Genomic DNA, 15,406 nt, shown 5'->3' on the forward strand with positions numbered 1-15,406 from the left:
GGTATTTGATTAAGGAATAGAGAGACAAAAAAAATTCAGGCTTTTGGATGGAGGTGAGAACACAATAAGTGAGACTGTGTGAGCCTAATATTAGCGTGAGGCACCGCATTAACAGCCTGCTGTGATGGGAACATATAGATGCTGGTTTAATTCTAAAACTGAAATATGAATATCCACTTATGTGAGTTTTTACAACTATATGACAAGAAAAACTGCTACTACTTCTCTGCCTGCTGATGAATTTGCCACATGTCTTACTGAAAAAGTAGCAAGCAGCCAGATCTCTACACCTAACACTCACAGCCCCTCTCTTCCAACATCCCATCCTCTTTCTCCCTTCTCTCAGAGACTGAGGTCTCCAAAGAGCTTTTTTCTAACCATCCTACCACCTATCCCCTCACATCTTATGCAAGCTGCTGCTCCATCAATCTTACCTGCTCTCACACACATTATCAACACATCTCTCACAGCTAGAAACTTTCCCAATACATTAAAGCAGGCTCAAGTAACCCCACTGCTCAAAAAACCAACACATAACCTGACAGCAGTTGACAACTACAGACCAGTCTCTCTACTACCATTCCTGTCTAAAACTATTGAGAGGGTCGTATTTAAGCAGTTGTCTGCTTTTCTCTCACAGAACAACCTGCTTGACAGACATCAGTCTGGCTTCAAAAAAGGACACTCAACAGAGACTACCCTCTTGTCAGTAGCTGAAATCCTGAAATTGGAAGGAGCTAACAACAAATCCTTGTTGTTCATCTGTCCACATCCTCCTTGACTTGTCTGCTGTTTTCATACATTTTGGACTGGATGAAGAAACGCCACTGCAACAGTTCAAAGATGGGCAAGGAGGTGGTGGGAACCAGCTGAACAGTAAACATAACATTTAAATATTAAACTTAACATAAAACAAACATAAACACAGACACACATGCAACGTGCATCTCTCTCTCGAATTGGCGCCTCTGACTCCTGTTTACCTCGCTGTCCTGCTGATCAGTGGATTCAGCACTAGCCACGCCCTCCTCCTCATCACAATCCTCCCCCGCCCGATTCAGGCCGGGGTGCCACCGGTCTGACTAACTCCCCCCATCTCTGGAGGGGAGACACTGCCCTTCCAGCTGTTCTGTCAGCCGGTAGTCCACCCTGCCTCCTGTGAACCTGGGGGAGAGACGTGGCAGATGGCAGTGGCAAGGACTCCCGGACTCCGGCACCACTGTAACAGTTCAAAGATGGGCAAGAAGGAGACGGGAACCGGCTGAACAGTAAAACAAGATTTAATGTCAAACTTAACTTAAAACAAAAATAAACAAACCCAGACACACATGCAACTTGGCCATGTGCGTCTCTCTCTCGAACTGGCACCTCCGGCTCCCCTTTATCTCACTCTCCCTCTGATCAGCTGATTCAGCGCAGGCCCGGACACGCCCTCCTCATCATCACAGCCACCTTCAGCTCAACCTTGCCAAGACAGAACACCTCGTGATCCCAGTCAATCCATCTGTTGACCACAACCTCACAATTCATCTTGGCTCAACTAAACTAACACCAACCAGAACAGCTCGGAACCTGGGAGTGGTGGTAGATAACAGCTTCATTTAATGACCCACATCTCATCAACCACCCGGTTTTGTAGATTCACGCTCTACAACATTTCTTTCTGAATATGATGCACAATTCCTGGTCCAAGCTCTGGTCATTTCAAGACTGGACTACTGTAATTCTTTGTTGGCTGGCCTCCCAGCTAACACAATTAAGCCACTGCAGATGGTCCAGAATGCAGCAGCATGTCTGGTCTTCAATCAGCCATAAAGGGCTCATGTCACCCCACTTTTGATTTCAATTCGCTGGCTACCTGTAGCTGCCTGCATCAAATTCAAGGATTTGAATCTAGCCATTAGGACTGCCAACACCCTCTTACATCAATTCACTTCTCCAGGTCTATGCTCCAACTCGTTCTCTGCAGTCTATGAACGAGTGGTGCCTAGTGCTCCCATCACAAAGAAGCTCAATGTCTACATCACGATCGTTCACTTTCTCTGTTCCACTGTGGTGGAATGAGATTCTAACCTTCACACAATCTGCTGGTACCATCACAACATTCAAGAACCAGCTGAAAACACATCTGGTCTGCAAGCCCTTAACCAACCCACACTAATTGCACTTACTATAGAACTTAACTAGCACTTACTGTAAAAATAAAAATAATAATATTATAATATATATATATATATATATATATATATATTTTTTTTCAGTAAGTATATATATATATATATATATATATATATATATATATATATATATATATATATATATATATACACACACACACACACACTTCTCCTTCTGCGCTAGCACCTATACTACTCCACCTTGAGAGCTTGGCAGTACAACACTGTAGATGTTGTTGGACTGTGTATGACAAGTTGCATGCTATATTCCTCATTTGTAAGTCACTTTGGATAAAAGCATCTGCTAAATGACTGAATGTAAAAACTAAATACAGACCAGAAATAGGAATAAGTATAAGAGAAATAAAAAAAAAAAAAAGAATGTTATATTATTAAAACATAAATCAGCTTCGCTTAACATATGCCCGTTTTCCTGATGTCTTGACCAATCTGTACTAGTGTGGGAATCACATAATATTGGATATTTTGAAAATATACAATCTCAACATGGATCATGTCACTTTCTTCACATTTAATGCATGGACAGACATTGGTAATGAGATTTCATCCATCTGCATGCATACGTAATGGAGCAAATCACAGATTAATAATTTAAGCTCCCCACTGCTTAATAAAAGAGTGCTTCTCTGGCCTTGTCCTTAGACCAGAAGTCAATGGGAGAACACAACGGCATGCATACCAATAATGAACCCACATCCCAAGAGCCTGGGAGTTTTTGTTCTGGGAGCCTGAGCACTGTTTGAGCCTCAGTGGATGTCTCCCTCTGAGAAGAGATGAAACCAACAGCAGCCCGGCAGCTCTGCAGGGACGACAGTTAACAGAGCAGATCACCTCAGACTTGTGATAGTTTGATGGGCGGCCGATTAGCATTTCCTGCTTGTAATCTTTTGTGTGGCAATGAAGGGAATGTATGTTTGCCGTTTTGCCAAGTGAAAGTGTGGCACTCACTCACTTTACCCCTGTGGGGAATTTTTAAAAGCAAAAAAAAAAAAAATCCTGCCTGAGCTCACAGACTGCACTTAGATTGGAATGGAGCTACATGTTTTTTGCATTCATGTGCAGGAGATTGAAAGACACAAGATATTTGATGAGAGGAAGTGAAGTCTGTTTTTAAAAGTAATGGACAGAATCAACAGAATAAGTGACTTACCCAGAGTAAAGTGAGTGAGTCAAGGGTGCATTAGAGAAATTCTTGGCCACCGATTCCCCAACAAGCTTTTGATTCTGAATAGGACAATGTATACAAACATAACAAATGTCACCCTTCTCATCTGACATTGCAAATGTGGTCAAAGTGTGAGAGAATGCTGACAGCCCACTAAACAGTATGCCTCGAACATGGCAGTTTGACAGGCAGATGATTAGCATTTCTTCCTTGTTCTCTTTTGTGATGCAGTAAAGGGAAAGTATGTTTGCTTTTAGGAAGAGTGAAAATGTGGTCTATACTGACTGTCCTTTAGTGGGGGGTCTAACCCATTACAATAACCTCTGACTGAGCATACAGACTGGACTGACCATTCTTGGCACACATGGAAATCAAAATATTTGCATCACCTGGTGCTCTAAGGCATTCAATGTGGGAGGAAGGTTCAGTACTTCTGAGGGAATCTCCAAGGCATTTCCTTTTACTGGAGATTCCTAAGAGCAAGGTGCAAGGGGTGTAGAGAGAGGAGGGGGATGAGAGGACAAAATATCTCTATATTACAATATTATATCACAACATATAGTATTTTAACCTTTTAAAGAAGCACTTAGACACTGTGACTAAAAATTATTCAATGAACAAAAACCAAAAACAAACAAATTGTTTTGCAGATTGTAACCAAAAATGGAAACCAAGTCCCTTTCAATCGTTCCGAGTGAAAACTATTTTTAAATGCTAATAACCAGATAATTACATTCCAATAATTTTCAGAACAGCATCAATGCACGTTGTGGACGAGGCCTTCTGTAACATGCTGAAGACCTTTTTAACAACTGCATATAATTACTACATACTGTATACATGCAAGTTTATCCAGATAAAAAGAAAAATATTAGAGGTAAAACCTAAATTTCACAAATGTTTCCAAGTGTTGACTGAACTGTTGTTAGATATGATGCAGGAACACACATGTGATGCTGCTAGGTTTTGACTGAGAAGCAGATCTGTAATTAAAATGTAATTATCCATACAGTTTCCTTGTTTATTTAGGTCTTACTTTGTGATAATGTTCTGTTTTGTAAGGCTTACTACAGCTAAAGAGCCAAGAGTGTGTGTGTGCTTCCTTCAGTGTTACTGTATCAGTAAAAAGTTGATTCAGGCTCCAGAAGAACATGGTCTCTGCATGTGCTCTTGTGAGTACAACAAGGTTTTAAAAATAAAATTATAATTCTGCATGCATAAGGTGACATTTAGGCCAACTGCCCCCTCACAGTGCATGTATGCAGGAGAGAGAGATTAGGGCTATTCATTTATTTAAGATGGTCAGATATATTTGAGCATATTTTTGGGGATATATTGAATATTAAAAATACGTTTATTTAAAAGGCTACTGTAAACTAACATGGGGAAAAAAAACTGTAATCACTTATTTTGGGTGAAGCAAATCACTTATTTTGAACTTGTTTTTCCAGACCAGGTCGCTTGTTTCTCTTGTGAGATATGCCAAGACTGTATAAGTGTGCAGTATTTAGCATGGAGTACTGCCATGATGTTATTAACCATTCTTTTAGTTCTAAATGTTACCGTTTGGAAAGAAGGCTGCGAAAGTTGGAACTGGAAAAAATATATAGTTTCTGCTCAGAACGAACCAAAATGAAAACTGCAGCTCACTGGATGTTTTTTGTTTTTGGCAGTAAACTCTAGAGACTGTTGTGCATGAAAATCCCAGGAGATCAGCAGTTACAGAAATACTCAAACCAGCCCATATGGCACAAACAATCCTGCCATGGTCGAAATCACTGAGATCACATTTTTCCCCATTCTGATGGTTGATGTGAACATTAACTGAAGCTACTGAAAATTAAAACTGAATTAAAATAATAATAATGATAATGCTATAAATCTTTCCATTTTAATGAAAATCAACCCCTGGACATTAAATTGTCCTAAGTTGAAGAAACACCCATATAAAGTACAGTTAAAATTAATCAATAACAAAATAACAACCTAGCAGATCACAACTACAATATATTGTGCTCTGTTATTGTCTTCATTGATGTTTCCAGATAGCACCCTTATTAACACCATTTGCAGCCCAAGACAGATTCCATAACCAATATCCGTAATCACCTTTTTTACAGAATAAAAATATTTCAGAAATCCTTATTTATATCTGGCAGAATGTCACATCTATGCTGGTCAGCAGGCTTCCAACACAAATCAACATTATCCAAGACTGCCACCTGGTGGTTACATGTGCAGAATCCTTCTCTAATCACCAGATCATGTGACTTAGAAATGCTCAAAGGTTTTATTTCTGCATCACCAAGTTATTTCTTATTATGTGTTTTAAGTGTTTCAATGCCAGAAAGTAATAAAATGATATCTGCCTATACAGTTAGAATTAGTACAAGGACTTACAGTATGTGTAGAACTTTTTAAATGAGGTAAAGTGGTTTGGCTTTTATTTCACTTCTGAGAGGAAACAAAAGATGACTTCATCTACTGTTACTATAAGGATGTAATAGGAAGTGGTGTCTTGGGGCCGGTAGGGTTTAGTGAAAGTGACATTTTTTTCTCTGTACTGAATGTGCTCTGAGATCAGTGGTGAGAAACACTGGGGAGGAAATGTGCTGTGTGCCATTCTTCTATTTATTTTATGGCTCTTTCATTTTACACAGTGTGGTGGGAAAATAGGGACTGAGAGATAGAGAGAGAGAGAGAGAGAGAGAGAGAGAGAGAGAGAATGCCAATTACTTCAAGTCTGCTATGGAGTGCTTTGGCCTTGCTCCTTTTTTTCCATAGCAACTTATGAATTGTATATGTGTTTGAGGGCACGAGTCTATGACAAAAAGTTAAATACTTCCCTCTATATCCTGACTACAACATCAGTAATATGATGGATGCAGATTCTGTAGATTTTGGGTTTTTCCACAAGCAAAATAAAAATGAAGAAAACAAACGAAATACTTTCCTCTTACAAAATTGTATGTTGAGCAGTTTTAAAACATGATACATTAATGTGCCCGAGGTGTAAAAAGTCTGAAAAATGTAGCCATTAAATTCTCCAACAAGTCCACACTTACGCCCACCCTGCCATGCTAAAACTCCCACGCCTGTTCTGATAGATGGTGTGTGGTAAGCTACAGTAACTCAAAACTTCTCACACTTCTACTCAGCTTCACAAACTTGTCATTATTATAAATGAGGTCTATTTGGTTCCATCAGTTGCTGGTAGAGCACAGGAAGGGGAAAACTTCTTGTGTGGATACATGGCTAAATTATTTGTGTTCCACAGAGGGGGAAAATAGGTTCATATTTTAACCATACATGACACCTCCACAACAGGGAATGGCACTCATTTTTGTTGCAATTTGGAGAAATGTTAAAAAACTCTGTAGCCTACAAGCTGCTCCATATATCACTGTAAAATAAAAAGCCACGGCAGTAAACAAAAGCATCAAACTTTCATTTGAATTGGAAAATAAGACTTTGTCTCAGAGGCCTTAAATAATGCCTAGCCTTGATTCAAATACAGAAGACCATCCTTACAGCATTGCATCGGGAACGAGGTTTACAGAGCTTGAATAGATGTTTGCGAATTAGTGTGAATTCTTTTTTAAAAGCCAACTACGGTAAATTTCAAAAGCTACTATGCTAATCACATACAACACCACAGCTGCATCCTAATGTAAGAGTTACAGTACAGTAGACTTCTTGATATAGTTTATGATCTGCAAAATGTAAGAGCAAACATTTTTAGATGTAGTTGTGGGGTGTGTTTGGCAAGGAATCTGACTAAACAGATGGCTTATCTGTTCGAAACCAACACACTCTCATGGCAAAATAGTCAGGATTTGTACAACTTTTCTAAATTTGGCTAATTCGTATGATATCGTGCTACGACTTTCACTACAGCCAATGATGTCACTGGACATCGTTTCCATTTAATACGTGACAATTCCATGTTCTGTCACACACAACAGCTTTCAATTCATGTTTACACACTCTTCTGATTGGTTAAGTTCAGATAAGGGGTTTGGGTAATGGCATAATATTCAAAAGTATGTCCTTACCCAAAGTAATGCCTCATGCACAAAACTCATGCTTACTTCCACATAAGACATCCAGGAAATTGTTGTATGAATTTATGTGAACAACATTGTGCGAGACCATACAAAATAGCCAACTCGTTAAATATGTATAAATTTCATGAGATCGATTCCCTGTTTAGCCTTTGACATTCAGATGTATGCACTCTTTATGTATATGCTGTCTGACTTCAAGTTATATCAACATGAAATACAGTAGGAAGGTATATTAAGGTATCTATTCTAGAAAAGTATGTAAAAGACTCAGTTTGTTAGTAGTGATCCTGATCCCCAAGCAGTAAAGATAAAACAGCTTAAAGTCGCTATGAATGATGCCGATGAAAGCTGCAAATGCCTTTGAAACAAACCCTCCTTCACGCCATGCAAGGACTGAGAGTGTATGGGGAAATGCAGAAATGGAGCCCCTTGTTCTGTTAGATACCAATATTTGTTTCATTTCAGTCTCTCTCTTCCTTTAATTCCCACAAAATTGTATATATTTTGCATAACTGAAGAGCAGAACATTGCATTTTAAATTAGCATTTTTGCAACTTTTGATGTGATTCTTAAGTCACACTTTCATGAAAGTGTGCTTTAAATTTCACATTAATATTTAGTGACAGCCCTCCCTGTCTCCATCACTTCTGATTTATGGGATGAAGCTGCAAACAAACATAATTGGCAGATTTTATAATATAAATTAATGTCAGATTTGCATGCCCTGTATACAAGTTAGAACTGGTTTCCTTTTCTCTGTTGATATTATTCTGCAATTAAAAAGTGGCCAGTAATTAAACTAGATAATAAACTAATAATGTTTTGCAAGATGAGTTAATCTCCCTTAACATCAATTATGGCAATTAATAATGATATGACAAGAACAATATTCAAAATACTATTTCCTATCATTTGGGGCATAAAGACATTAATACACGATTTTCTATAAATCTATTCTCATTAAGACATTCAATTCTCTCGTAATTTACTCTTGTCACCTCAAAATCTATTGACATTTTTCTTCTTCTGCAGAACACAAACGAAGATATTTTGAAGGGTGCATAAAGGGTTTTTGTCCATACAATTCAAGTAAATGGGGTTCAAAACATTCAAGCTCCAAAAAGGACATAAAGTCAGCATAAAAGTCATCCATACAACACGAGTGGTTTAATCAATGTCTTCTGAAGCTATGCAATCGCTTTGGGTGAGAAACAGAACAAAATATAAGTCCCGATTTATTATGAATCTTGACATCTGACTGGAACACCGTGGAGGATTCAAGATGGAGATTGAATGTGGTTGTCAGGTACTCAATCCCGCTATCACTGTACATAAATAAAATTAACTTTCACTATCATCAGTTTTACTCAATCCTCCCAGGTTCATATTACTCCAAAAATGAATGTAACCAAGGTAACTTAAGTTAACTGATTTTATTTGAACTCTTGTCAGCTTAACTTGATCCATGTGTGTTGGGACAATAAGAATATTTTTTGTATGGTTAACTGAAACTGGCCAGAGGGCTTCTAGTTCCCAGCATGCTTTGCATGGGACTTGATTGAATCAAGTTCAGCCAAAGAGTTTAATGTGCATGTAGATTACTTTTATGTTGCCTTTATGTCTTGGAAGTTTTGGACCCCACTGAGAGTGTGTAAATGAATGTTCTTACACCGATAATGCTTAATAAGCAGACAATGCGTGTGGTAATGTAAGCGCAATAAACAGCGTTTTATTTATGGGTGTAAGGTCATAAACGGCATAAGAATAAATAGGTTGACACGTTGTGATTTTTGCCCATTACGCCAATTTCACGTGGCATGTAAACATCTTTACAGGTGTTCTCACCGGCTTATCCAATGTGCGGACATGTTGAGCGCATGTCTCTTCACGATTTGACATCAAAGTCAGAGAATAAATGCAATTATTTCAAATATCATGTAAACACTGTTTTCTTGCTTCACCACACTTTTCAAATAAGCTGATTTTTGGTAGTAATCAGCATTGGTCATTGTATGAACCCTTCAAAATATCTTGTTTTGTCAAATGATTTTGAGATGGCATGAGGGTGAATAAATGTTGAGAGAATTATAATTTTGGGTGAACTATCCCTTTTAGGCATTACCTTCTGTAAAGCTGCTTCAAATTGCATTCATAATATTTTTGAAATTTCCTCCTCAGCAAGGATAAAATGTTTATAACTTTTATGATATTTGTAAGTGATGACTGGCATATCATCAGAAAACATTACTTTGTCTCAGGGGTGTAGATTCCGGGGGGTGGGATAACCCTCCCAATAATCAAAACACACAAGAACAACCCCCCCCCATTTATACCATGATCAATGGAAACCTGTAAATGTTTCATGCTGCATTTACACCAGTGGTGGACAGTAACGAAGTAAATGTAATTCGTTACTGTACTTAAGTAGCTTTTTTGCGTATCTGTACTTTACTGAAGTATTTAAATTTGGGGAGACTTTTACTTTAACTCCACTACATTTCAAAGTCAAAAATCGTACTTTTTACTCTACTACATTTTCAAAATCAGTCGTTCCTTTTTATTTATGAGTGGATAAAACGTAACTGGTCAAACGAGCCACCAATCACAGTACAGCGTGCTACGCTTTGTTTTGAACTTGCCTTGGCGGCATCTACTAAGCGCGAACCAGGGGTGCGTTTCCCAAAAGCATCGTTAGCCAACTATGGTCGCAAGTTCCGTCGTTATCATCATAGTTCAACGAGTCGGTGTTTCCCGAAACCATCGTTCCAACGAACATTCACAAACAGCATCACAGAGTTGTGTGGTTGGAACGACAGCTCTCGACCTGTGGTTAGAAGCAGAGTTTCTTGTTATTATAACATGTGGGCTTAATAAATTATTATCTTGAGCCAAATAAGCAAGATGACATTCAGTACAATCAGTATCTTTTATTTAGAAGACATACAAATGTCCTTTATGTCTTTTAGTTTGTCAATAGATTTAAAGCACCGTTTTTGAAGAGTGCGCATGTGTGAACGTGCTCTAGTGCGTAAGAACGAGCCTATAATTAAATCTGGAAATAAAGCAAATAACTGAGAAAAATATGAGATAGTCCTCAGATGACATGTCCGTAATTTAAACATCTAGCATTAATTCGATTGCAAACAGAGTCATTAAAAGTAGTTTTTACTCCACCACATGTGTGACATCATTAACCAACGTGGTTGAACAACCAATTTGCGACAATATGGTTTCGGGAAACAGTCGTGACTAGCAAGTTGATTTCTTCAACAGTGCATCGTACTACGGTAGTGGAGCAGCAAGTTATGTTGTTGTACGGGAAACGCACCCCAGAGCCGTTAAATATGAGAGCTGCGAACATAGACGGTTGCGACAGTGATCTCGCCGCCGCGCGGTCACGTGATTCGTGTAGCTCTCAATAGTTCCAAACAAATTGCGTTGCCAATGATTTTAAGCGGGGCAGAGAGCAGCAGCTATTATTGCAGCAATTATCGGTAAATATTGACGCATAATGTACATTGCTTATTATGTTGACACTAAAATGATTTGCATATAATAGCATTTTTTTTCTGGGGTGTAGCAGAAACACTGAATTAATACGTTTTTGTGTTTAATTTTGGAGGGAAATTGGCTGCTCCCATAACATAGAATATATATATATATATATGTGTGTGCGTAGCGTGTGTGTGTATATATATATGTGTGCGTGTGTATATATTTAATGGCGTTGTGCAGGTTTATGTGAATGTATCATAACATTAGGATGTTAATAATTATGACCATAGACACTCGAGAAAAATATATACAGTAAATACTGTAAATGTATTATACCTTATGGGAACAGTCCCTTCCCTCCAAAATTAAACACACAAAAAATGTATTCAATTTTGTATATATATATATATATATATATATATATATATATATATATATATATATATATACACACACACATACACATCTGACTAATTAATTTCATTTTATTAATAGATTGGTGTGCCAAGAGTGACATTAGTCTTCATGTAGACTGAGTTAAGCAAGAGTCTTGTGACAAATTATAATAGGACATTATGGCCATAAAAAATCATAGTACTTGGATACTTAAGTACATTTGAAGGCAAATACTTTTGTACTTTTACTCAAGTGAATGTTTAAAGGCAGCAATTCTACTTTTACTTGAGTAATATTTTACCTTGAGTATCTTTACTTTAACTCAAGTACATGGTATGTGTACTTCGTCCACCACTGATTTACACCAATGAACAGCTAAAATATAAAATGGGCTACAGTGAAGTGGAGAAAAAACATGTATTTTTATTCTGATTGAAAATTAAGATTCATTTTGTTTTTAATTGTGGTTACCCCATGTGGCTGGAGTCAAAGATTCATCTTGTTATTTTTATTATTTTGACTTGTTTTTTTTAAATATTATTCTGACTAGCATATGGGAAGGGAATGTTTCAGTCCATAAACTAAATAGTGCATTTATGCTGAGACCTTATTCACTAAATCTACTCAATTCTTAGAGGAATGCCACATACAGTGTGATAACCATGTAACAGTACTGACAACAATAAGTTCATAGGTGACGTCGTAGCATCTCCAATTGGAAAAACAGCCTACTTGCTTTCTGTGCACTGCTTAATATGTTTGTGAACTACAGCAATCCTGTTCTGCAACGTAAGCGCTTGCACTTCAGACAGAGACCCCAGCTCGCGTGCAAACGGCTCCCTTGCGCGGTACAGTTCAAACAGCAGCTTTGCTGCATTCCCGGAGCGCTTCATCTCAGCTATGCGCCGGGCTGTACTTCTCCTAAACACACACGACGAACTCAGCAGCATTCTGTGGTACCGTTCCCACAGGTCAAGCACTCTGTATCCATGAATAAGCCCTGCTTCGTTATCAATGAAAACCAAATCTCCGCTGATTGTTTTGAGAAGGTTATTGGTGGCCCGCTCCATCACGCGCGCGTCCCACTGGAGGCTGAAAATGTGACTTACAATCCGGTCAAAGTTGGCTGTTAGGTAATCAAACAAAATTAGATCCGTCCATTGGATCAATTCTACTAGATATGGTATTGTCATGTTTGATTGACTCTCAGGGGAGGGTGGCAGGCCTCTTCCTTGCAGTTTTCGAAAAGGGATTGGAATGAACGCTTCAGTAACATTTGGGAGGAACTTCGTGAGAGACACAATTGCACCTGGAGTCCATTCTAACGCCTCGATATTTCCGCTAACGCTTGCCCATTGCTCACTGCACAGGTTCAATTTGGAGAGAGCCAAGGGCGGAAGATTGGAGATTCCGAGTAATTTAGCTAGATAATAAGAGAGTGTTTCGCCCAGCACTTGATCCGCGTCGATGCCGTATCGCACGCATGCTCTGCTGCCGTCGGCGAAAATGGCCAGACGGTTAGTGGGTCTGCCGCAACCCGCTTCGAGTAAAACTACCCGTGCGTCCCGGACCTGCTCCCTCCACTTCCTCTCATACTCCTCGTCGAAAACCGTAGTCGAGAGACCGTCCAGCCATGCACTCCAAAACACTCGGTGCTCAATAACGTTATCCAGTTGTGTGTTTGATGACGAGGGGACATCAAAACTTTTTTCATCGCGCGCTCTTGCACGCCTTGGTCGATTGCCACTGTTTATTTGCTCATTTGCAACGGGCATTCCGGGGGCTTTAAGAGGCTGTTCGGTGCCCAGATGTATAACTACGGACCAAAAATCCAACTTCACATTTACTATCCAGGTAACTATTCCAAGACACATACACACTGACGCGCACAGTTTTACCTTCGCGGTCTTCATGATTTCAAAACGCATTTTAGTCCACTTTGCTCGCTGTAATCGCTTCCCATTGATTTCTTCCTCTGCTCGGTCGTTTAAACATCACCATAACCAATAAAAATAAACGTAACACACATTTCTCCCCCCTCTTCCTCTCCTAAACTCTCTCAATGAAGCTACAACGCGCAACACGCTGATCATGTGACCAAATCATGAGACATGACAAATGTCATTTCAAATAAAAGTTGGACGTTACATTAACATGAGGAGATTTAGACTGTTCTGGTAAATACAAAGAAAACTATTCGGACTTGATAAACGTTATAAACTTATTTCTCAACAATAGCTATATGTAATCAATCAATAGCTCAGCGGTTCTGCTTCAGGACCCCGATTTCACACTGGACATCAAGTGGCGACCCAACACAGTAAAAAACGCAACTGTGGGTCTCATTTTCTTTTATCGTGCACAGTTTTGCTCATTGTTTTCAAGTATAAGGGCATGTGCCAAGTGACATTTTTTTATGTTGATGTCAACAAAAGATACATGAATTATCCTTTCCCTCCTTTTAAATGTTGACAAGATTATTTATTTATATGATCCTATAATATTTATTATTCAGTTTATTTTCTAATATCAAACATAATCCAAACTGATTCACAGGAGGAAAACGTATATTATAAATAATTTGTCCATGTCTTTGAATGCCCAGACTTTAAAGCCATTTATGTCCTTGCTCTAATATTTACAGTGCAAAGACAAATTAAATATGCACAGGTAAGACCATGGATATCTTCTGTTTACTGTGGTTAGGTCAATGTGACTAGTCTTTCTAATATATATATATATATATATATATATATATATATATATATATATATATATATATACCGATCAGCCACAACATTAAAACCACCTGCCTAATATTGTGTAGGCCCCCTCATGCTGCCAAATAAGCACCAACCTCAATCATGCATTATATTATTACAAAAATACTCAATCCAGCCCATCTGGCACCAACAATCATGCCACAGTTAAAATCACTGAGATCAAAAATGTTCTCCATTCTGATGGTTGATATGAACATTAACTGAAGCTCCTGACCCGTATCTGCATGATTTTATGCACTGCACTGCTGCCACACGATTGGCTGATTAGATAATCGCATGAATGATTGTTGGTGCCAGATGGGCTGGTTTGAGTATTTGTGTAACTGCTGATCTCCTGGGATTTTCACACACAACAGTCTCTAGAGTTTACTCAGAATGGTGCCAAAAACAAAAAACATCCAGTGAGTGGGAGTTCTGTTTGGAAACGTCTTATTGATGAGGGAGGACAACAGAGAATGGCCAGACTGGTTCAAGCTGACAAAGCCTACGGTAACTCAGATAACCACTCTGTACAATTGTGGTGAAAAGAATATCATCTGTGAATGCTGTTCTGAGATGCGGGTTGGTGCTGTTTTGGCGGCACGAGGAGGTCCTATACAATATTAGGCAGGTTTTAATGTTGTGGCTGAAAGATGTGGGTAAATATACACACACACACACACACACACACACGCACACTGTATATAATAGCCTAAACCCATTTACAAACTTTAAAAACAACTGCCACAGTTTAAAAAATATGAGGTCTGAGGTCTTATAGATTCAACCAAAAATAACTTGGAAAAAAATAAAAATACCACAGTTACTGTTACTACTGTAAAATCGTGCTCTATTTTATTAAGGATGATTATGTGTACTTTGTAAATACCTTTTGTCGTCTCTTTTTCACCTGAGTGCTGTTTTGTATTTCGGGGCTGTCTACTGCTTGAGAGGTCTAACTTCCCCCAAAAGCGCTTTAAACTAGAAAATTCTCACTAGAATTCAAATGGGTCACATCAGTTTTGTGGCGCGATATTGAGCGAAGGCAGGTTGATGCGCGTGCGCTCCAGAGATACAGTAAGTAAAAGCAGAGCAGATGCACATTTCAAATGAGAAGCTTATTTAGCCAGTGATGAATGTCATAAACCTTTCCTCTGTGTCCCAAAATGTAGTTTTTATTGAAAAAAAGACTTTATATTGTTCTTTCCCTGCTGTCCGCAACCCTATCTGAACAGACCTGTGACCCATTTTTGGGTTGTGACCCAGTAGTTTAGAAGCACTGCTCTAACTGACATCAGTTAGCTACATGCATGTTTTAATCTG

At 38.6% G+C, this 15,406-nt stretch overlaps 1 protein-coding gene across 1 annotated transcript; it reads right to left on the reverse strand.

The window, feature by feature from the left end:
• Positions 1–11,850: 11,850 nt before the first annotated feature.
• LOC127663166 (four-jointed box protein 1-like) lies at positions 11,851–13,313 on the reverse strand. The gene has a single exon (XM_052154654.1). The coding sequence runs from the start codon at positions 13,247–13,249 to the stop codon at positions 12,050–12,052; it is 1,200 nt and encodes a 399-aa protein (XP_052010614.1). The 5' UTR covers positions 13,250–13,313; the 3' UTR covers positions 11,851–12,049.
• Positions 13,314–15,406: the final 2,093 nt, after the last annotated feature.

This window comes from Xyrauchen texanus, chromosome 2 (assembly GCF_025860055.1).
Source record: "Xyrauchen texanus isolate HMW12.3.18 chromosome 2, RBS_HiC_50CHRs, whole genome shotgun sequence".
Lineage (NCBI taxonomy): Eukaryota > Metazoa > Chordata > Actinopteri > Cypriniformes > Catostomidae > Xyrauchen > Xyrauchen texanus.

Bases quoted from the DNA above. Each gene is read 5' to 3' on its own strand.
- LOC127663166 (XM_052154654.1), bottom strand. From the start codon at position 13,249: ATGCGTTTTGAAATCATGAAGACCGCGAAGGTAAAACTGTGCGCGTCA.